The sequence below is a fragment of the Myotis brandtii genome, unplaced genomic scaffold (genome assembly GCF_000412655.1).
Source record: "Myotis brandtii unplaced genomic scaffold, ASM41265v1 scaffold893, whole genome shotgun sequence".
In the NCBI taxonomy this organism is placed as follows: domain Eukaryota; kingdom Metazoa; phylum Chordata; class Mammalia; order Chiroptera; family Vespertilionidae; genus Myotis; species Myotis brandtii.
The window spans coordinates 682,266-706,118 of record NW_005371660.1 but is presented as its reverse complement, the minus strand read 5'-3'; the positions used below and the strand labels follow the sequence as shown (position 1 = coordinate 706,118).

Here is a 23,853-nt window from a genome sequence, read left to right as displayed (position 1 = left end):
GGTTCTCAACCTGTGGGTCGCGACCCCTTTGGGGGTCGAACGACCCTTTCACAGAGGTCGCCTAAATACATCCTGCATATCAGATATTTACATTACGATTCATAACAGTAGCAAAATTACAGTTATGAAGTAGCAATGAAAATAATTTTATGGTTGGGGGTCACCGTAAAATTATTATGTATTAAAGGGTCGTGGCATTAGGAACTGTATTAAAGGGTCGTGGCATTAGGAAGGTTGAGAACCACTGGTCTATATGAAACCAGGAAATGCAGTGGCCATATGGAACAAACCCTTAAGCAGTCAGAGCCAGTAAAGCCAATACATGTAGCGAGACCCAGAAGTGAGAGACAGAGTCCTGATGGCATCTGGACCCTTAGAGACAGCCATGCCCAAGTTCAGGTGCCTTCTTGCCCATCCTGCAGTTTGATCGAGAAGTGATAAATTTTGGGTTTTGTCTAAGTTTGTTTGCACTGGGTTCCCATCCCTTAAAACCAAATAATTTAAGAGCAGTAAAGCCACATGTAAAAATGCCATGCCATACCCATGGTTTATATTTCTGCCCAAAGGAAGCAGACACAGAAAGGAAGACCCCTGGTCTAGAAGAAATGAGTAAAGAACAGGAGCAAGAGGAGATGTTCTGGATGTAAAAGAGATAGGACTAAAAATGCTTGATAGGAGGTAAAGAGCAGAGATCTGAAAATATATTGTCAAATATAGAGGAACTGTTGTAAGATGAAAATGGGCTCTAAAAATTTTCATCTCACATCAAAGAACAGATGATAGGAATGTCCTCAAGCTCCATCACTCTTGGGGAAGTGAGGGATCACACAGAGAGAGGCCCTGATCTCCCTAAAGTGTCTACACATGGCAGTTAAAGAGGATGAGCTAGTAGAGTTGCTTTCAATCACTACTTTGGCAATGGAACTATTTTCTTCTAATAAAATGTTACATTGACTGCAAATATAGAATAGAGATAAAAGCAATAAATTGATTACTTGAGCAATTTAAACCTTGATTGCTTGACCCCCCCCCCAAACACTTCATTGTTTGTGAAATACCTGAAGCTCCCCCCAGAAACCTTTGGATTTGGGGGAGCACAGTATGGAAACCACTGACCAGGAACACCCTCCTATACACCTGTGTACACCATGCACACAATACTGTGCTTTAAGACAGTCTAGAACCAGTTGGCAGCTACAGTAACAGTGCCAGGTACAATCATTTTAAAAGCATGGAATTTGAATACAGATACTTGGTACTTTTAAAAGAAAAATAAACCATATTTAAACTTATTTCTTTAGACTACTTTGGTCTTATTTATTCCTACCAAATTCTCCTCTTTGTAATGATTGCTCTAGTGCTTTCCCTCAATCATGCCCCCACATACTAGCTTTTCTCAGAAACTTCCATTTATATTTAATGCCCATATCTTGTAAATTTCTTAAAAAGGACAAAGACAGAACTCCATTCAAGGCCATAAGACTGCTTTTGCTCCCAAGAAACTGTCAACCAAATTTCTCAGGGAGGAACTAGAAATGAAGTGAGAGACATTGATAAATTTCCCTGCTGAACAATCAATAAAAGCCCCGCCATGCTGTTCAGACTCCCACTGTGGAAGCAAGGGCCGTAATTACATTGTCAAAAATTCAAGTTGCCCAGGCTGACAGCGACCCCTTGAAAAGTGACATGTGATTGGCACTCGGTTTAGGGTGGTGAACCTGGATTGGCAGACAGAGTGAGGAAGGCAAAAGGCAAGAGTGAAATTTCCTTATTGACTACAACTACCCAAACCCCAGACTGCCCCTCTTGGAGGGATCCTGAGACCCTTTAGTCATACTAAATATCCAAGTGAGTAGTGGACAGAACTCCCTGAGCCACTGAACTCCGTGAGAGATTCAGAACATGCCCTGCCCCAATCCACTCCCAAACCCAGAGAAAGAGAGAGAGTGCTGTATGTGGCTGAGTGTTCATGTAGGTGTATGTGTGTGCATGTGCGTGCACATGAATGCATTTTTCTACATTAAAAGGAAAACATGAAATGTGCTTTCAACTCCATCCTTCCTCATGACAGCTGAACAGCAAAGCCTGTTTGCTTAGCGATTTTAATCTATGATAAAAACCAGCCTGAGCGGAAAGGTTACAGGGGTGGCAATGAAGAATGAGACGGGAGGGAGAAGGTGGGGAAAGCTGTATGACTGACCCGCAGACCCATTTGTGTGATTCTCTAGGACCCGAGCTGGAGTTAAATTGGTCTCCATCAGTCAGGCCTCTTACTGTTGCATGCTAGGAATAAAACGCCTGCAAAACGCTTCATTTGCTCAGCAGTGCTCCGCTTCTGGCTAAACTGAGGAGCATGAAAATGATTTCCAAGAAGTCTTTATTGTAACCACGCCCAGGAATGGTGGTTATTCACTGCTGGGAAACAGCTGCACCAGGAGAGATTACAATCAAAAGGTGTTCTTCACTAGGTGTGGGAACAGAACAGAAGCTGCCTGGGAATGTGGCTGCCTCATGATCTCCAAAGCTAAAATCCTTCTCTTGCTTTGAAAAAAAGTAGACAGAAATTAACAAGGAGAGAAATCTCTAGGCCAGTGATGGCGAACCTATGACACGTGTGTCAGAGGTTACACGCGAACTCATTTTTTTGGTTGATTTTCTTTGTTAAATGGCATTTAAATATATAAAATAAATATCAAAAATTAAGTCTTTGTTTTACTATGGTTACAAATATCAAAAAATTTCTATATGTGACACGGCACCAGAGTTAAGTTAGTGTTTTTCAAAATGCTGACACGCCGAGCTCAAAAGGTTCGCCATCACTGCTCTAAGCAGAACTAGCCTCATGCCAAATTTTGAAAGAGAGGCCCCTCCCTCGCCCCTCTAAAAGAAAATGAGATCATTGACATTGGATACTCAGTGGGAGAAAAAAAAAGAATATAATCAAAATAGCCGTGGCTAACACTGCTTGAGTGTTAGCAAGTACCTGATGCTTCCGAGCAGTTCACAAGCAGTAAGTCTATGGGGTGAAGATTGTGTTTTCCTGCTTTTAGGGAAATTAACTTGCCCAAGGTCACAGCTGATAAGCGGCAGACCTGCACTAATTTATGATTCCAAAACTATTAACCACTAAAAACAGCACTTCTCCAAGTGCAATCAGTGGGATACTCCACTCAAATCATCCGAGGGTTCCACTGAAGTGCACATTCCTGGGTCCCCCTCTGGCCATTGGAGCCAGGCTCTGGGGGTGAGACCCAGAAACCTGCATTGTGAAAACCTCCTGGAGAAGAGTCTTCTAGGCACTAAAGTTGGTGAACCTCCTCACTGATCATGCTGGAAGCTGAGTGAACCCTGGGTCATTAGGGACCTTCTGGGTGCCAAGCTGTGAATCAAGTCGCTCCCTGTTTTGCATACTTGACAACCAAAGAAAATTAGTTTCTCTCCAAAGCCCCAGTGTCAGCAGACCCACCTCTGGCCCTGGGAAAGGCCAGCAAAATTACGTAACGATTTTAACTATGATGTACCGCCATGCCGGAGGGGAAATCTGTTTGAGACCTCAGGTGGTGAGGGAGGAAGGCGAAGGGAGAGGATTGATGAATTCTGTCTGTGACTGGATTCTCTGACTGAGACTGCGCAAAGGGAGTCCCTCTCACCCAGCGGTAAGATCTTTTCCACATCACATTTCTTTCAAATGAGTGAGATGCAGCAGCATCGTGTCAGAGTGGAAAACAGCTTGATTTCGCCTGTGTCTGGTGTGCAAGCTCTATGGCTTGGGAGAGATCCCCATCGCTCCTATATTGGTAGGGCTTTGGGGGAACAGTTGTTGATGACAACCTAACCCTGGGAATACAGGGAAGATGGGAGCTGGGAGTTATAGGGAAAGGTGGAAGAGCAGGGGAGAAGACAGAAACAGGGGAGCAGGCGAAGAGATGTCTACACTCTCAATATCCTGTAACATCACAAGGCTCAAGTAGCAACATTTTTTTTTTAACTTTCAGAATCTCAAAACATATTAAAAGCATGTACTTCGCTTCAATTGACCCCTATTGATTGCAAGAAATGACACTCGGGATTTTCTTAACTTGACATCTATTTAAACATAAAGGCTTAGGAGCACAGGGTACATTTAAAATACAGGCACACAAAGTGTATTAACTCTTTCACTGATCCTTCATAATAGTATGTGAAAATGAAAAGCATTTGGGGTAAAAAAAGAAAAAAAGGCAGGGTGAAAGAATTAGGAGAGTTTTCACTCTTCTCCATTTGAATTTCCATTTCTAGCAAGGATTTTGTCATATGCGTCATAGAGGACAGTGGCTCTCAAACCAGAGGATCCCTATTAGGATTCAAGGTCCTTCAGATGGTCTATGGGCTGGTAGGAACAGTGATGTGCTCTCTTCTTCTCCAGCTATGTTTTCTCATTGGCAAAGAGAAACACATTGGGTGAGTTTCCCAAATAGCTGTTGGACTAAAGCAAACATTTGAAGACTGTGGCTGATGTGTGAATAGATAGAAGACCCTCATGGATTCTGGGTTACAAGATTAAAATAAGCACTTGCTGATAAAGATAGGAGAAAAAAGTCCTCCTTATTTTGAATGTCTATCCAGGTAGCTATGGGTTTTTCAAACCTGGTAAAATGTATTCCCAGTGCCTAGCACTCTGGCTGATCCATAGTCAACACTTAGTGGATACTTAGCAAAAAATATTGATTTTGCTTCCTCTCCAAGGAAGCCTTTGAGACAATGATTGAGGCTCACTGAAATGGACAGGGCTTGACAGAACAAAATGGCAGACTCCTCAGCATAGCTAATTGCCCATGTCTAGAATTATTATTCCATGACAGATAGTGGGGTTTTATTTATTTATGCCAGCCCAGAAATGCCAATGCAGACAAGATCATGTTTCCTAGAGACTGGCCACTATCTGGAGATCATATTTTTCATCTGCCTTTGGCTCATGCTATGTAACCCAAAGCATATAAGTATCCACTAAAAGATAATTAAAACTCATCCTATATAATAAAGAGCTAATATGCAAATGGTTGTCATGCCCTCATGCCCTTGCGCCAGGGCCAGGGAACCTGAGGCTGCGCCAGGGGACGTGAGGCCGCGCCCCCTGCCTGGCACCAGGCCAGGGGACCTGAGGCTGCGTTCCCTGCCTGGAGGGGCTTGACGGGGAACCTGAGGCTGCACCCCCCACCCCGGCGCTGGGGCCAGGGGACCTGAGGCTACGCCCCCCCACCCTGCTTGACTACCATCTGCTTGACTGGGGTGGGGCCGGCCAGGTCTGGGTCTTGCATGATTTCGAGGCGTGAGCAGGTGAGCGGGGACTTGACTCTGGGTCCCGTGGTGCACCCCAGACTCTGAAAAGAGGGAGATTTTCATATACATTTTACTAATTTTCTTTCATCTCTGACACTTCTATTATAGAGAAAGGCCAAATAGCAATATTAAAATATTTTCTCTAATTAATTACCTTTTAATTGCACAAATTTCGTGCACCAGGCCACTAGTTATTTTATATTTACATTTTCCAGTTGATATTAAGAATTTTCCTGGCAGTCAGTAATATCCTACTATGGTTACAAATATCAAAAAATTTCTATATGTGACACGGCACCAGAGTTAAGTTAGTGTTTTTCAAAATGCTGACACGCCGAGCTCAAAAGGTTCGCCATCACTGCTCTAAGCAGAACTAGCCTCATGCCAAATTTTGAAAGAGAGGCCCCTCCCTCGCCCCTCTAAAAGAAAATGAGATCATTGACATTGGATACTCAGTGGGAGAAAAAAAAAGAATATAATCAAAATAGCCGTGGCTAACACTGCTTGAGTGTTAGCAAGTACCTGATGCTTCCGAGCAGTTCACAAGCAGTAAGTCTATGGGGTGAAGATTGTGTTTTCCTGCTTTTAGGGAAATTAACTTGCCCAAGGTCACAGCTGATAAGCGGCAGACCTGCACTAATTTATGATTCCAAAACTATTAACCACTAAAAACAGCACTTCTCCAAGTGCAATCAGTGGGATACTCCACTCAAATCATCCGAGGGTTCCACTGAAGTGCACATTCCTGGGTCCCCCTCTGGCCATTGGAGCCAGGCTCTGGGGGTGAGACCCAGAAACCTGCATTGTGAAAACCTCCTGGAGAAGAGTCTTCTAGGCACTAAAGTTGGTGAACCTCCTCACTGATCATGCTGGAAGCTGAGTGAACCCTGGGTCATTAGGGACCTTCTGGGTGCCAAGCTGTGAATCAAGTCGCTCCCTGTTTTGCATACTTGACAACCAAAGAAAATTAGTTTCTCTCCAAAGCCCCAGTGTCAGCAGACCCACCTCTGGCCCTGGGAAAGGCCAGCAAAATTACGTAACGATTTTAACTATGATGTACCGCCATGCCGGAGGGGAAATCTGTTTGAGACCTCAGGTGGTGAGGGAGGAAGGCGAAGGGAGAGGATTGATGAATTCTGTCTGTGACTGGATTCTCTGACTGAGACTGCGCAAAGGGAGTCCCTCTCACCCAGCGGTAAGATCTTTTCCACATCACATTTCTTTCAAATGAGTGAGATGCAGCAGCATCGTGTCAGAGTGGAAAACAGCTTGATTTCGCCTGTGTCTGGTGTGCAAGCTCTATGGCTTGGGAGAGATCCCCATCGCTCCTATATTGGTAGGGCTTTGGGGGAACAGTTGTTGATGACAACCTAACCCTGGGAATACAGGGAAGATGGGAGCTGGGAGTTATAGGGAAAGGTGGAAGAGCAGGGGAGAAGACAGAAACAGGGGAGCAGGCGAAGAGATGTCTACACTCTCAATATCCTGTAACATCACAAGGCTCAAGTAGCAACATTTTTTTTTTAACTTTCAGAATCTCAAAACATATTAAAAGCATGTACTTCGCTTCAATTGACCCCTATTGATTGCAAGAAATGACACTCGGGATTTTCTTAACTTGACATCTATTTAAACATAAAGGCTTAGGAGCACAGGGTACATTTAAAATACAGGCACACAAAGTGTATTAACTCTTTCACTGATCCTTCATAATAGTATGTGAAAATGAAAAGCATTTGGGGTAAAAAAAGAAAAAAAGGCAGGGTGAAAGAATTAGGAGAGTTTTCACTCTTCTCCATTTGAATTTCCATTTCTAGCAAGGATTTTGTCATATGCGTCATAGAGGACAGTGGCTCTCAAACCAGAGGATCCCTATTAGGATTCAAGGTCCTTCAGATGGTCTATGGGCTGGTAGGAACAGTGATGTGCTCTCTTCTTCTCCAGCTATGTTTTCTCATTGGCAAAGAGAAACACATTGGGTGAGTTTCCCAAATAGCTGTTGGACTAAAGCAAACATTTGAAGACTGTGGCTGATGTGTGAATAGATAGAAGACCCTCATGGATTCTGGGTTACAAGATTAAAATAAGCACTTGCTGATAAAGATAGGAGAAAAAAGTCCTCCTTATTTTGAATGTCTATCCAGGTAGCTATGGGTTTTTCAAACCTGGTAAAATGTATTCCCAGTGCCTAGCACTCTGGCTGATCCATAGTCAACACTTAGTGGATACTTAGCAAAAAATATTGATTTTGCTTCCTCTCCAAGGAAGCCTTTGAGACAATGATTGAGGCTCACTGAAATGGACAGGGCTTGACAGAACAAAATGGCAGACTCCTCAGCATAGCTAATTGCCCATGTCTAGAATTATTATTCCATGACAGATAGTGGGGTTTTATTTATTTATGCCAGCCCAGAAATGCCAATGCAGACAAGATCATGTTTCCTAGAGACTGGCCACTATCTGGAGATCATATTTTTCATCTGCCTTTGGCTCATGCTATGTAACCCAAAGCATATAAGTATCCACTAAAAGATAATTAAAACTCATCCTATATAATAAAGAGCTAATATGCAAATGGTTGTCATGCCCTCATGCCCTTGCGCCAGGGCCAGGGAACCTGAGGCTGCGCCAGGGGACGTGAGGCCGCGCCCCCTGCCTGGCACCAGGCCAGGGGACCTGAGGCTGCGTTCCCTGCCTGGAGGGGCTTGACGGGGAACCTGAGGCTGCACCCCCCACCCCGGCGCTGGGGCCAGGGGACCTGAGGCTACGCCCCCCCACCCTGCTTGACTACCATCTGCTTGACTGGGGTGGGGCCGGCCAGGTCTGGGTCTTGCATGATTTCGAGGCGTGAGCAGGTGAGCGGGGACTTGACTCTGGGTCCCGTGGTGCACCCCAGACTCTGAAAAGAGGGAGATTTTCATATACATTTTACTAATTTTCTTTCATCTCTGACACTTCTATTATAGAGAAAGGCCAAATAGCAATATTAAAATATTTTCTCTAATTAATTACCTTTTAATTGCACAAATTTCGTGCACCAGGCCACTAGTTATTTTATATTTACATTTTCCAGTTGATATTAAGAATTTTCCTGGCAGTCAGTAATATCCTGAATCTCAAGGAAAATAAAAATGTTCATGTTTCAAAGTGATAATAATGATAAGAAGGCAAATAAGCCTGGCCAGTGGTGGGCTTAGAAGGAGTCAATGGGGAAAAAAGGGGTACATCTGTATAACTTTCAATAAGAAAGATAAATTTTTAAAAATAAAATAAAAATAAAAAGAAGAGGAAATTTCCTTCTTAAAAAAAAAAGGCAAATAAAATAGGAGCAGAAACACATTGCAGCCTAATACCCGTTTTCTCTGAGAAATACCCAACACATTTGAACCAAAAATCTAAGAGGAACTCTAACTGAACCCTCTTCACAGGAGGTTCAGCCACAACTATAACAAAATGAATTGTCTCCATTTAGTTTATGATGCCATCAGCATGTACAGCCATCAGTGTATGTGAAGTAATTGTGTCAGTTGGTTTTCACTACATTGGGCTGCAATTACAAACACAAATCTCAGTGGCTTATGACAACTCAGGTTTGTTCCTCACTCACGTACATGAGAGCAGGTCATCTGCAGCTGTGCCCCGGTTGTCATTATTCAGAGTCTGATGCGGAGGACAGGCTATTCTCAAACAGAGAGCAAAGGGCAAAGCATTGCAACAGCTCTTAAAACTTATACTTGGCCCTTGCAGTACATCATATCCACTCACATTCCATTGATCAAAGAAAGTCCATGGCTAAGGTCACTCTCAGTGAGACAGCGAAGTGTGCTCCATGCACAGGAAGGCACTAAAAGCCATCTGGCTGTGGGAAGAGGTGTATCATCCTCATAGTGTCCTCTGCCACAGGAATCATGACAGTTAATATTTCTCACTTAAGGAAGTAGTGCCCGCATTCTAACTTTGTCGCCTCTGCAACTAATAACCAAAGATTATAAGTAGTTTAATAATTTTCCCCATTGCCCCCACATTGGCTAGACAAAGCCCTACCTCATTTCCTCTGGTCAGCTGTCCCACTCACCATGCAGGGAAAGAGTTCCATTCCTCACAGCCAGGAACTTGACTCCATATGGAAAAAAGGGGGTAGAGCGGGAACTCCCATACAATGTGATCTCAGCTTGGCCTTGGAAGGGCTTGTCCTCAGATCCAATCCGGAGCTCTCCACCATCAGAAACAAGGATGGAGTGCGCCCTGAGCTCAATGGTTCCTTGGTCCATGAAAATCAGCTTGCCTCCTAATGGCCACAAAAGAAGCTAGTCAGTCTTGTTGACAATTCCAATGTTTGCTGTGTTTATATTCTCTTGTAGAAGCACAATTGAGTGGATCAAACACCCAGACCCAGAAGCTCTGTATTACCAAACCAGTTTAGATTAGTTATTACTATTCATTGCTCCTTTATTTATATTGTTTTTAATAACAATAGCCTAAATGTCCAGCAATTTAGGACTGGTTAAATAAGTCATGAGAAAGTCATAATTTTTACCATTTAACAGCAAATAAAAGCAGCATATAAAAATTCAGTTAAAACCCTGCCAGGGTATTTCCATGGTTAGAGCATCAGCCCACACACCAAAGGGTCCTGGGTTCAATTCCTTGTCAAGGGCATGTGCCTGGGTTGTAGGCTCCAACCCCGGCCAGGTCAGGGCATGTGCAGGAGGCAACCAATCAATGTGAGAGATGTGTGTCTCTCATATTGATGTTTCTCTCTCTCTATCTATCTATCTCCTCCTCTCTTCCCTTCCACTTGCTCTGAAAATCAATGGAAAAAAATATCCTCAGGTGAGGATTTTAAAAAAAAAATCAGTTTAAAAAAAAAAAACTGGGTAACAAGTGAACAGGAAATAGGAATAGAAGAAAATGTGTCAAAATTATAAGAACTGTGGTAAAAGGAAGTGTAATTAGGGCTACCATCATGACATGTGTAACATTTTAACTGACCAACAACCACTGTACTTTTCATAATAGACTCTAATTTCCTGAAGGATTTGCTCTGCTCTATAGAAAAGAGTTGAGTGGGACTGTCAGTCGTGGTGTCCTATCCTACTTAGCCTGAGTCATGTACCCAGACTTCAAAAGGAAATCTGGAGCAAAGGGAAGAGATGACTGGAAATGTTTAGACCTCAGTAATTCTAGTGGTGATACATAATAAGCCCAAAAAGAGTTCCTACTTCTGAACCCCCCATCTGCCAAGCCCCTCCAAAACTCCCTGAATGCTATTACTTCTACACCTGATTTTACACACTTCCCATCAATTCTGTAAGCTACCCAATACCTTCTCAATAAATTTCCTTTATCTATCTGTTTTTGTTCTTCTTAATTCTTTTCCTCTTTCCTATGAGTTTGAATTTCCTATGAATTTTCTATGACTTTGTTTTATTTTTTTTGTTTATTTTGCATTTTAGATTCCATATATAAGTGAAATCATACAATATTTATGCCTTTTAAAAAGATAATTGCAATCAAATAACCTTAACTGATACAGATACTGTTTTGCTCTAATATTGAAATTTTTTGTTAAATAGGAATGTTATCCTATATAATAAAAACCTAATATGCTAAGTGTCCAGTCATCCAGTTCAACCAATCAAAGCGTAATATGCTAATGATATGCTAAGGCCACTCAACCGCTCACTATGATGTGCACTGACCACCAGGGGGAAGACACTCCAACTGGTAGATGAGCTTGCTGCAGGGGCCCGGCCGATCAGACTGCCCAAGATGGGCCGGACATGCCATGGAGCCCTCCCGTGGTACCTCCCCAGCTGGCCAACCTCCCAGGTCCCGCCCCAGCCCCAATTGTGCACATCCCTTCCCAGTCCTGATTGTGCACCAGTGGGGTCCCTCGGCCTGGCCTGTGCCCTCTTGCAATCCAGGACCCCTCAGGGGATATCGAAGAGCCAGTTTCAGCCCGATCCCACAGGACAGGCCAAGGGACCCCCCCCACTGGTGCACGAATTCCATGCACCAGGCCACTTAAAACTAGTGGCCCAGTGCACGAAATTTGTGCATGGAGGGGGGTCCCTCAGCCCAACCTACACCCTCTCCAATTGGGGACCCTTTGGGGGATGTCCGGCAGTTGGACATCCTCTCGCAATCTGGGACCGCGGGCTCCTAACTGCTCACCTGTCTGCCTGCCTGATTGCCCCTAACCCCTCTGCCTGCCTGTCTGATCACCTCTAACTGCCTCTGCCTGATCACCCCTAAATGCCCTCTCCTGCCGGCCTGATCTCGCCCCCAACTGCCCTACCCTGCCAGCCTGGTTGCCCCCAACTGCCTTCCCCTGCCGGCCTGATCTCACCCCTAACAGCCCTCCCCTGCTGGCCTGATCTTGCCCTCACTGCCCTCCCTTGCTGGCCTGGTTTCCCCCAATTGCCCTCCTCTGCAAGCCTGATCTCTCCCCCAGTGGCCCTGCCCTGCCGGCCTGATTTTGCCCCTAACTGACCTCCCCTGCAGGCCTGATCTTGCCCCCAACTGCCTTCCTCTGCTGGCCAATTTGGTTCTGATTGGTCTATTTCTATGCCAGTCAGTGTCAAAAGCTCTGCCTCCTAGCAGCCATTCGCTCCTCATAGCACCCAGATTCTGTTCTGATTGGTTGGTTCCTATGCCAGTCAGCATCAAAAGCTCTGCCTCCTAGACAGCCATTGGTTCTTCACAGCACCCACATTTGGTTCTGATTGGTCAGTTCCTATGTCAATCAACGTCAAAAGCTCTGCCTCCTAAGCAGCCATTCACTCTTCATAGCACCCAGATTCTGTTCTGATTGGTCAGTTCCTATGCCATTCAGCGTCTCTGGGCCTATAAACGGGGCCTGATCAGAAAGGCATGGCTGATCGGCAGCCCCGGTAGAGGCCTGGAGAGAAATGGAGGCATGGCTGCTGGAGAGAAAGAGAGAGGCAAGTGCTGATCAAAAGCTGCCACAGAGGCAACAGATCAGTCCCTGCTTCTCTCTGGCCCTGATTCGCAGCCTCCTCAGCAGTCAGCACTGGGTTCCTACAGGACTGACTTCCAGTTGGTCGAGCCTCAGTCATGACCTGTCATTACGACCCAGGGTTTTTATATATTAGGATCATTTGTATATCATGGGAATAAACACTTAGGATATTAAAACATACTTTCATTATTTTAATACTTTCCTTTAAGAGGATTTAAAATCTTTATATTTTAAGCAGAATTTTTTCAATAGTGTCAAAATAATTAATAATTAAACACTTTAACCTGGATGAGCTATTAAATCTATCTCCCACTTTGTAAGTGGTTTGCAAAAGTACTGCACTAGACTCTTCAATCCTCTAAGAAAGTGGTCAGGGTTGCGACTTTATATTGGGAACACCTGGGTCTTCTTTTCTGAACCCCATAGTAACTTTCCATCTCATTCAGAATAAATCAAAGTCCTTACATTGGGCTACAAAAAGCCCCTTTTGATTTGCCACCCCATCTCTGATACCCCCGCATCATCATCTTTTAAAACTCACTTTGTGACTCATCTGTTGCAAACACACTGGCCTGCTTGTTGGTTCTCAAACAAGTCAGGCTTGTGCATATGTTCTTCCTGCACCTGGAATGTTCTTCTGCAGATACCCATGTGCCTCACTCCCCCTTGTCTCTATTCAAGGGTTAATTTCTCACTACGGCCTTCCTCTCCAGTCTATGTAAAATAGAATGCCCTTACCTCTGACTAAGGATTTGCATGGCAGGACTCTTCCATCATAAATAGTCAGGAAATCTGAACTGAACTTGATGAGCAAGTGGTAGAGGTAGGATATCGAATCGAGGTTCCTGTCCTGATTCCACCGTTGGCCTCTGAATGACCCTCAGGGAGACCCATAAAATTGCTGGGCCTCGGAGGATTACTCAGTTCCCAAACCTGTCCTATTCAGGGCCTAAGGATGGTCCCTTCTCTCATTGGTGAAGTGGAGAGTAGATGCATGCATTCACTCTGCTCTGGGACATCTGACATCTACATCTGTAAGAACGCAGTCAGGTGTGTGTTGGACATTGATAGAAACACAAAACCCATGTTTTCCTGACATCACCTCTGCTGTAGTGAACTTGGAATTTTGATCAAAAGAGATACAACACAAACAGGCAATGATTCAAATAAGACCACAGGGAAAACAAAGGAGCTAACATTTATTAAGAACCTACCATGCGCCAAAATCTTTAGATACGTTGTCTGAAATGACCTTCAAAATAAGACTATGAGGTCAATATCACCCTCCCTGTTTCACAAAACTGGGTGGGCTGCCAGAGAGGCTGTAATTCCTCTTTCAGTCCAGAACTGGCCGAGGAAGCTTTAGCACCTGGGACCACCTGACAGAGACACTCATGTCCTATCTACTTCCGCAAACACTCCCAGGTAGCTCTTTTATTAATTAGGTTTGTTATCAGAGTTACACTTAAGGAAAAACATGTGTTAGCCTAAGTACATTTGCCTATGGCTTGTTTATATATGATTTCTTTTCATTTTGTTAATGTAGATATACCTTGCCTCATTCCAAAAAGGATTTGAGACAGATTACAAGGATTAGTGGGTAAATATATAAACCTGGCCTTTATCCCTTGTACCATCAAGCAAAATATTAAACACACTGAAACAAATCGATAGTCGTTTTAAAATGTCACGGGAATTAAGAATGACGTTAATGAAGGGAGAAAAGCTCAGCCCAAAGAAAATGAATGATTTGTGTTGGCAACAGTACGATAAACAGGACCAATTAATTAATGTGATCACCGTTATTCTGTGCTACAAAGAATTCCCTCCTCACTTTATCAGTGACAAGTATAAAGAAATCGAGGTAAGTTCAGAAGAGATTTGATAAGGAATTCAGCTATTTTTTATTAAAATAATTGTAAGTGATAACCAAGGTGAAAGCTCCTTGGTGTGAAAGAATGTAAAGTTTAGTTTTAATCTAGCTCTGTGCCAGGACCCCAGGTGTTTCATCATCACACTTTCATTAGCTTAAAATAAATACACAGGGGGTGGGGGGGGGGCTGCTTTGAAGGAGAGTCACTGGAGGACGGGAGGGCAGTGGGAGGACTCGAGTTCTCCACTTGATGGAACTCGGATCCATTTCTGAAAGCTGAAATAAAGAGCAAGGCTAAAATCAGCCTTTGGCTGTGACCCTTAAATTGCTTGTTATGATTGTTCATGAAAGCTAAGTATGTCCCACAAGTGACCTTGGGTAATTTTATAAAAATCAATCAACCATCATTATTGTTACTTCCCCTCTAAAATAAATAAATGAACACAACTTTTTACATGTAATCACTTCTTTCCATTAAACCTCTTTCTTATTTCTTTTAAAGGCAAGTAAAGGAGATTTTTAGCAGCTACCTAATGTTTGCAACATACATCAAAACCTGCTTTTGGCTCACCCTACAATTAGCCATCCTCTGTAATACCACAGAAACATTTGTTGTGTGTTTGTGTGCTTTTTAAGAAAAACAAACAACACAGTTTTAGCTATTTTCTCCCTTACAGAAAAATGTAGAGTATAAATATTTTACCATACAATAATAAGACTCTTCAAAAGAGATGGCTATACTTTATATCTTCAATTTTTTCCCTCCATTCTCTTGAATTTGGGTCTTGCCTGACTACTTCACCAGAACTACAACCACATTGTTGAGTCCAAAGCTCATGCTCACTCCTCGCCTTCCCTGAGTGGCCAGCAGCATTGGACACACTTGGTCACACCTTTCTTGAAACTCCTTCCCCTCACTTGCCTAGCACTGTGCCTCCAAGTTTTCCTCCTGCCTCCCAAGCCTTCCCCCAGCCTCCTCTACCTGATTCTTCTTGATTATCCCAAATACTGACACTTGGAGTTCCCCATGACTCAGTCCCTCAACTATTTTTCTTATCAACCTTGGTTGTCTGATCTTTTCTTGACGTTTTAAATATCATCATATGCTCATTGCTGATGACTTCCAAATTTGTATCCCCAAACCCCACCAATGCCCTTGGATGGAGACTCATATATCCAACTGCCTACTCAATATCTCTACTTAGATGTCTTATTGACTTCTCAACGTGGCATATCCAAAACATGACCTCCTCGTCTTGCCACACAGGCCTGCTCACAGTCCTTACCATCTCCATAACTGGCAACTCCATCCGTTCAATTGCTCAGTCTGAAAACTCTACAGTCAACTTTCACTCCCTCGCACTTTAAGACCAATCTTTCAGGAAATTGTGTGCATTCTTTCTTCAATATTCCTATCCAACCATTTCTCACCATGCACATGTCTGTTTCTGGGGTCTGAGTCACTCTCATCTCATCCTCAGGATATTATAACAACCCCCTCACTTAGCTCCTTGCTTCTGCCCTTGCCCCCACCCCAGAGTCTGCTCTTAAATCAGCACCCAGTGTGATTCTTATTTGTGTAAATCTTATGTCACTACTTTGTACAATGTCTCCAATGCTCCCACCACACTCACTGAAAGCCTACCCAACCCTACAGGACTGGTCCTCTCTCTGGCCCACTCTCTCTCTCTACTAACCCCTGGCTCACATCCTCCTGCTGCACTGCCTTCTTGTTCCCCTGCCCTCACTGCGTGCAAATCCCCCAACCACCACCAAACTACCTCTCCACCTTTCCTGCTGCATGTTTCCCCATGCTGCCCAGAAAATCTAAAAAAATTACCATTTGCTTACTTGACTGATTTCCCTATAGAAATAAACTCCACGAGAGCAAGATTTTGGCCTTTTTTGTTCACAGCCATAGCTGCTATACTTAGAACAGTGCCTGGCATATGGGAAACTTGGTAAGTGCTGATTAAATCCTGTTGAATAATAGGAGTTGAAGTTATAGAAGTGAATGAGGTCTCCCTAGGAGAATATGTAGAGGGAGAGCAGGACAGGGATAAGGGGAACAAGTTGTCAAATATTAATATTTAAAGACTAGAATATGGAAAAGAAGTAGCAGATGCTTGAATGTGAGTCAAAGAGTTCAGTGAATTAGGAGAAGAATCAAAAGGCTGTATAGACAGACAGCAGGAAGAACTCTTAAGAACTTTGGAGCTGATAGACAAAGACGGCAAACCCTTAATGTCATTTTCAGGAGGCTCAGGAGAGAAAGGGCGCACACCAAGAGTGTGCTTCGTGAGGACACCAATGCCAGCGGAGAAAATGAACCGAGGAGAGGGGCTCCAGTTTTAAACAACGGGAAATCCAGAGGTCAGTGAAGGCAAAGCCAGGGAGGGATCCAAGGACCCCAATTAATAGATCAATCCTCATCCCAAACTAGATATTTCATTTTCTCAAAGCTTGACAAACCTAAAATTTTAGATGTAAATTATCTAAATTGATTAGCCTCCATTCAGCTTTTTGTGTCAACCCTAAATAATTCCTTTAAAAGTTAAAAGCCTGTATCTGGTTATCTTTCTGGTCATTAATAGTCTAATAGATAGGGAAGCCTGTGGAATTCCCTTTCTCTGGGGAATTATAGATCACCATTCCTTAAGATGTTGGACCCTCCTCTGCCAAGCGGAGTGATCTGGGCACAGTTGGGTACACTGCTGTACCCTACTGCACGGTGCTGCCGTGGAAGTCAGTGTCAGGAGGAGGTGAGGAAGAGGGGAGAAGAGTGGCATTGAGGGAAGGCAGCCACAGCCCGAAGCCTGCATCGTGATGGGGATGCACACAGCTTCCTTTGTTGGCAAGATCCGGATTAGACTTGCGCCTGATCCACTGGAGCAGAGCCTGGAAGCCTTCGAGGTGGGCTTGTCCCCGGCCAGAGAGGCGGAAAATCAATTTGGCTGGCAAACGAGAACCCCCAAGAGCTCAGTGCACGCTCCATAATCCTATCCACTAGCAGCTCGGGAAATAGATGCCTGAGCCCTCACATATTCATGGGGGATGTGAGGCATAAATCAGGCTTTAAGGATTGGGGGCAAAGGGAATGGACTCTCTGGCCGGCTACTAATTAATCAAGCACAGAACACCTACACCTAACAACCTGGGAGCCACACACACAGGCACAGGCGGCGGCTGCTGCTGCTGCTGCTTTTCCTGATTATTTTCTTCATTTCAATTAAAATAGATATCGAATGAAATTTCCCCCTTTAGCTGATGCTGCTTACGCATCCCCCCTGTTCTTCCTTTAATTAAAAAACATGCTTATTGCAATACTTGCCAGAATCACTTTAACGGTATTTTAATTGTAATGTCTCTGCCTGATTAAAAAAAGAAAATATGAACTAGAAAGTGTTAGCAAAAATGTTCTCCGAATGCAGGAAAAGAACCGCACACCTCCCGGAATGGCTGCCACATGCTAATTCCTTAATTAGCCTGGCACTGCAGTCAAATGGGCAATGTAGAGGAAAAAACAGATCTGAAATAAAAGCACTGAATCAGAGCCGCAAACAATAGCAGTTGGGAGAACCGTTTTCATCAGCTCGGATTTCCCTGGCAGGAGAGAGAGCTGCAGGGAACGGAGAATGCCAGGCTCGGGAGAGGCCCATCCAGGGTCTCCAGCCAAGTTTCCACTGTTCCTTGCAAAGGGTTGCATAGCTTTTGGGAAAAGTGTAGCTGGGCTGGCTACACTTCCTAGTTAATTGACTTCCAGTTCCTTTTATTGTTTTAGGCTAGTGGAGTCTCAAACTTGAGCACCCATCCACACCACCTCAGGGTCTTAAAACACCTTTTGAATAAAGAGATTGCTCAAAGAAGTATACCAAATTGTAGGACTGGTCAAAACTGTGATTGGGTCAATGCTAATTGAACTCGGTAAACCCCCAGAGAGGTTTATTGTGAGGCCAAAAAATGTGTCTCTCTAGCAAGTCCTTTGATGCGGCTGATGACGGGGCCCACACTTTGAGAATCATGGCTCTCAGTAAATTAAGTGATGGCTATAGGTGTCCATAGTCTCGTGAAGTTTGCTACCAGCTCACAGGTTGAGAAATGCAAGGTTGGATTAATTCACTTCACCATTCAACCAACAGTAACTGTTGTTTTCCAGCCCTTCTACTAGGAGCTAAGATAAAAACATAAAAAAGGAAGTCTCCACATCCAGGTCACCATGGAGTTTAACGACTACAGGTGAATAGAAATACCCTAGTTTTAGTGAATTAGCCAACTTTACAGATAACTGAGAAAGAAGATAAAGGTTATGACTCAACCTTTTACTTTTTCTATAAAACATAAAACTCAGTAAGTGAACCTTATAAAGGAATTAACTCTATACCAATTACAAAGTGTAAACATATTTGTGGAAGAGAAATTATAAAGAAATATTTAAAGGAACTCAAATACTGAGATATAAATAAATGCCTTTGTCATTAAAACTATTGATATCAGTTACTGTTTAACTAAACCTTGATTTCCTCCCCATCTCCAGAAAACCATTACTGCCTTTTACCAACAAAACTTCTGGCATGTAAGTGCTCAAGGCCCTCAGCTGTTCCATGGATTTCTGGAAATTCACTTAAGACCTCAGAAAGAAAGCTAGTATTTGTAGGGAGAGGCAGGAAAGACAAAACAAGACTTTCTCCAAAGTCTGTATCTGGCAGGTAGAAATCTCCCTGGCTACCAAGTTTCTCATTCATTCAAATAATCTCCTTCATTTTATTTATCCAAGTTCAATTAGCACAGACCAAATCACATTTTTGACCAGCCCTACAATTTGATATACTTCTCTGAGCAATTTATTCGAAAGCTTAAGAAAACAGGAGCCAGGTCTTTATTCAAAAGGTTCCAAATATAATTATTCTCTGTATAATATAAATATGATTTTGCTAATAGCATAATGTTTTGGAAATGAAAGGTAATCATTGTGTCCTCACAGTACTTATTTATTTAGAAAATGATAATTCCTCCTACTCCCCACGAGAATATTATAGTACATAAGAAATAATAGTAATAAAATGCTCATTCTCCAATATATTTTAATCTGCCCAAGAATCCCAGATACAAAAGCATCGCAGATATCTAGCTCCACTCCCAGTCTTGATTTAAAAGTATGTGGGAGTCATCAATTAACAAATGAGGTAGACAGGTAAGGAGAGACCGAGCCCTAAAGGACCTACAAGCCATATTAAGGAGCTTAGACTTGATCTGAAAGGCTAATAGAGAGCCAGTGAAGGGTTTTAAGTAAGGAAGTTTGAAACATTTATCTTTCATTATTGAAAATATTATAGCTTCTGAGCTAGGAAGGGACTGGTCCTTCTCATTAGCATTTTTCATGTTACAATATCAAAGTTGTCAAGACATAAAACTGTAAATTGTCTAATATCTAAATTGTTTAATGTCTGCCTGTCCATCTATTGAAAGCATGTTCCTTCTCACAGCAACGGCTTATCTTTCATTTAAGGCTAATCAAGTGTGTCTGGGACTGTTCTCTGGAGGTAAATAATGGAAGTCACTGCCTGATTGAGAGAAATAAGGGGTTTCAGAGTCAACTGTCCCCCACATTATGAAACTTTTGTCTCTGATCTCCTGATACAGAAATAGTAAATGAAATTGGTCACCATCTGAACCAATCCACTAACATTTGAGGATACCAGGAAGAACTCTGATCATAGAGAAATTTATAGCTAACATTTACCTGCCTCTTCAGGTCAGAAATTCATTCATTGGTTTATTCATTCAATAATTATTTGAATACTTGCCATGTGCCTAGAGATGTAATGGTCCTGGCAATGGAAAGGTAAGCAAAGGCAGACCTGGCTCCTGCTTTCTTAAGCTTGTAGCCAAATTTGCACCTTGGCAAAAAAGATAGAGTGAAGGAAAAAAAACACTTACCCTAATATTACATTTATAAATAATTGATATAAAAATTATTCAAGTTCTTAGCTGATTAAAAATTCTATCAATGATACACTTAGCTTTGGACATAGGCAAAAATCACCTCTCATAAAATAATTAACAGTAACTTGTCACCAAGAAAAGACTGACACATAGAGATACACAAGGTAAAAGGATTAAGGGTAGATTTCAAAAAACTCAGGTTAATCCTTATGGATGCTAACTTCTTGAGCAAGCTTCTCCTTAGAGTACTGCCCAGCCCCTTCTGAAGCACCAGGCTTGAAAACATAAGAAAGTTTACTAACTCCTTTACTGTACTTCCTCCACAGGATTGCACAAATACATTGACATCTGTAGAGTTTCAGACAGGCCACTCTCTTCCTATAGAGGGAAGAGAGTCAACATCATTTCCATTTTGTGAATTGATTTGAGGACCAGAGCCTTGCCCAAAGCCACAGGAGAGTCTGTAGCTGCCTCAAATATGAACTCAGGCCCCAAGTTCGCTGACCAAACTGCAGTGAGTCAACCTTGTTACATTGTCTGTACATAATCATCCCATCCCCTGCCTTGAAGGGTAGCTGTGGTTCAGCTGAGAGAGGAAGCCACTCAGTCAATCTCCTTTCACAGCCCACTTGCAGATAAATTATTTTAACTTGCCTATTTGTGACAAATTTGACCAGCCCACAAGACATGCTGAGCATGACATTATATAGTTACGAGAGAAATATTAATGTGGAATATTTTATTTTTTATCAAAACTCCAGCCTGACTTTAGATGGGTTTTAAAATCCACACACTGGTAGCTGTTAAGTCTTATACCTGTAGGCATAAGGTAATCTGCCCAGAGACTCACACAGACCTGATGCACAGAGCACCCCTACATAATATTCTAGGGGAGTCCTATCCCATAGCACACCAGCTCATTGCAAGCATGCACCTACTGAAACTGGGGCTGATTGAGTGCTGACTGGAAGGGACCATGTGTATAATCTATTGGATCAAAACGGCTATGCTGGGCACAGCACTTAATACCTCACTCTGGCCCTGGCCGGTGTAGCTCAGTTGGCTGAGTGTCATCCCATGTACTGCGAGGTTGCCGGTTCAGTTAGATTCCCAATCAGGGCACATGCTCCAGTTTCTGGTTCGACTGGAGGCAGCCAATCAATGTTTCTCTCTCATCAATGTTTCTATTTCTCTCTCTCCCTTCTTCTCCCTCTAAAATCAATAAAAACATATTTTTAAAAATACCTCACTCTGAAATCCTCAAGCCCTTTCCAAGAATGAAGAAATTCTACATGGAACTTGGGAGTGGGTCAAAGAGAAGATACCTCATCTCAACAAGCCAAGAATACGCATTTGTACACCACTGAAATCCTAAAAATAACAGACTAACAAGGTCTGAGTGTCCTCAAAATAAAAATTGGAGAAAATGAGACCATATTCCAAACAGCACCAGAGAAACACATTTCCAAGGAGTCAAAATAGCAAGGAGAATGGAGGCAAGCCAATGGATAGACTCAGCTACTTCCTCCTCTGTGTCCTTCCTTCTCTTGCCACAGAAAGAAAAATACTTCAATATGCATTTTGAAGATAACAGAGGCAAAAGCAATCCAAGGACTTCATTACCCAGCTAATTCTTTCAATAACCCAGTTAGCTTTGTATACAGAAGCAGCCACTATCTGTAAATAAAATTGCAACTTAGGCCTGATAGCCAGCCATCTCTTCTGTTATCCCCATCAGTCAGAAAATAAAAATAAAAAACTAACATAAATTGAGTGCTTACTCTGGACTAGGTCCTATGCTAAGAGCTTTACAAATATTGCCTCATTTAATACTCAAAACATCCATATGAGTTGGACAATACATTGTAGTCTTGTCAAACAGTAGCAAACAATAAATGTTAGCCATCTTGGTCACTATTGCTGTCATTATATGAGGCATGACCCTAATGGGGCGAAATCCAAGGTTTATGCAGGCTATGCAACTTGCCCAAGGTCACAGGCAGGTAAGGGACAGAGCCCAGATTCAGACTCAGTTCTTTCTGACACAAAAGCCTGCCAAGCATTTAAGTGCTTTGGTGTACACCAGTAGACCAAGAAATAGAAAAATCACATTAAAGGAAACCAGTACACCATTAAGCAGCAATAGAGACTGGGAACAAGTTTCTGTGAAGTATTTTAAAGTGATGGCATTGTAATTAATAAGAAACTACAAAACGCCTTCCTTTTGAAAGCCCAGCACCAAGGGAAGAAGCGTTTCTAGGGTTTATGCTCCCCTAATTGGCCCTTTCTTAATCATTATCTCTAGACCACGTCATGTCAAGTTGCTTGACCACCAGAATAGAGATTCATTGCTTCATTATGAAAATATGAATGCTTCCCCAACTGCAGCCACAAGCCCAGGATGCATAATGTCTCTGACACGAGGGCAACATGCCTTCCTTGTTATTATGGCTCATCATAATTACTTGGAATAAAATAATAAATTTTAATTCAGCGATGCCTCTGGCCGTTGGGCATCTTAACATAAAAGAACGAAAAATATAATTAACTAAATCAAGGCAATATGCCTATTTCCAACCCAGCTCATTAGTATTAATTGATTGGGTTAATTCTCTTTTGTGTTTAACAGTACCCTCTAAAAAACAACTTAAAAAAAAAAAAGGAGCGAGAACAAATGGAGAGAAGAAGTAGAAATGGTAAGTAAATAAAAGTTCTTCATATTTTGCTAATTAGGACAAAATAATATTATAGTCAAAGCTTTTATTATGGTCACAAAATAATCTGCCATTTTTTCAATAAAGTTCAAAAATCAGTGTATGTAGCATCATAAATAATGGAGAAAACCTGGTCTCTAGTACCATTCCCAATTGCCTCAAAGAAATTTATAATCCTCCTTTCTACTATATAAGTTGTCCTTGTAAGAAAAAGTGTCAATTTTATTTTACAGATGAAAATATAAGTACAGCCCAGAGAGTCCAAGACTCTTGAGGGCCACATGCACAAGTGCTGGTTTTCGTGGTATAGGAGCCTGGTCCTCTAGACATCAGGATGCTCGCTTCCATGAATGTCAAAATAATACAGAGGATGCAATATTTTCATGAAGTAGTCCGAAATGTCATGCTTAGGTGATCTATTTTCACTTTTATTTCACACTAATCTTTCCCAACGGTGTACACTATTCATTTAGAAAGCCTTCTGTGTAATATTGTGAAAATGACTGAAAGTACTTCCACTATAACACTTTATATTTTGTTTGGTAAAAATTTTTTAAGAAAGTAGGGGGGGAAGGGGGTTGGCTTGAAATTTTCCATGCTTTATCTCAGCCTATGTAGGGTATCAGAAAAATAAAGAAATCCCACTCAGCTATTTTTCTGATACTATGAATGGGTATGAAAAGGATAGACAGTAACAGACATTGAGAGAGTGACTTGCTGTTGATGAGGAGGAGAATAATGATTTGGTGCTATACTTGGATAGCTTTTTATTATCCTTCACATACTCTCACACATATTATAGACCAAGAGAAGACATTAGATGTTTAAGGCTGTGCTATATCAACGAGACACTTGAGAGTTGGTTTCAAATACTTTTTAGAAAAAGGAAAATAACTTACCAATCAATTTTATATTCCTAACAACTCATAATGACATAGATTTATACATAGGTATATGTATGTATATATGTATGTATATGATGTAAATATGTATATATATATTTGTATGTGTTTGTGTAT

At 42.3% G+C, this 23,853-nt stretch overlaps 1 protein-coding gene across 1 annotated transcript in view; it reads right to left on the bottom strand.

The window, feature by feature from the left end:
* PKHD1 (polycystic kidney and hepatic disease 1 (autosomal recessive)) overlaps positions 1-23,853 on the bottom strand; it is a 438,226-nt gene that overhangs the window by 272,657 nt on the left and 141,716 nt on the right. Inside the window, exon 37 of the mRNA XM_014532447.1 lies at positions 9,395-9,607. Coding sequence (XP_014387933.1) covers positions 9,395-9,607 — 213 coding nt within the window. The remainder of the gene's footprint in view (positions 1-9,394; positions 9,608-23,853) is intronic.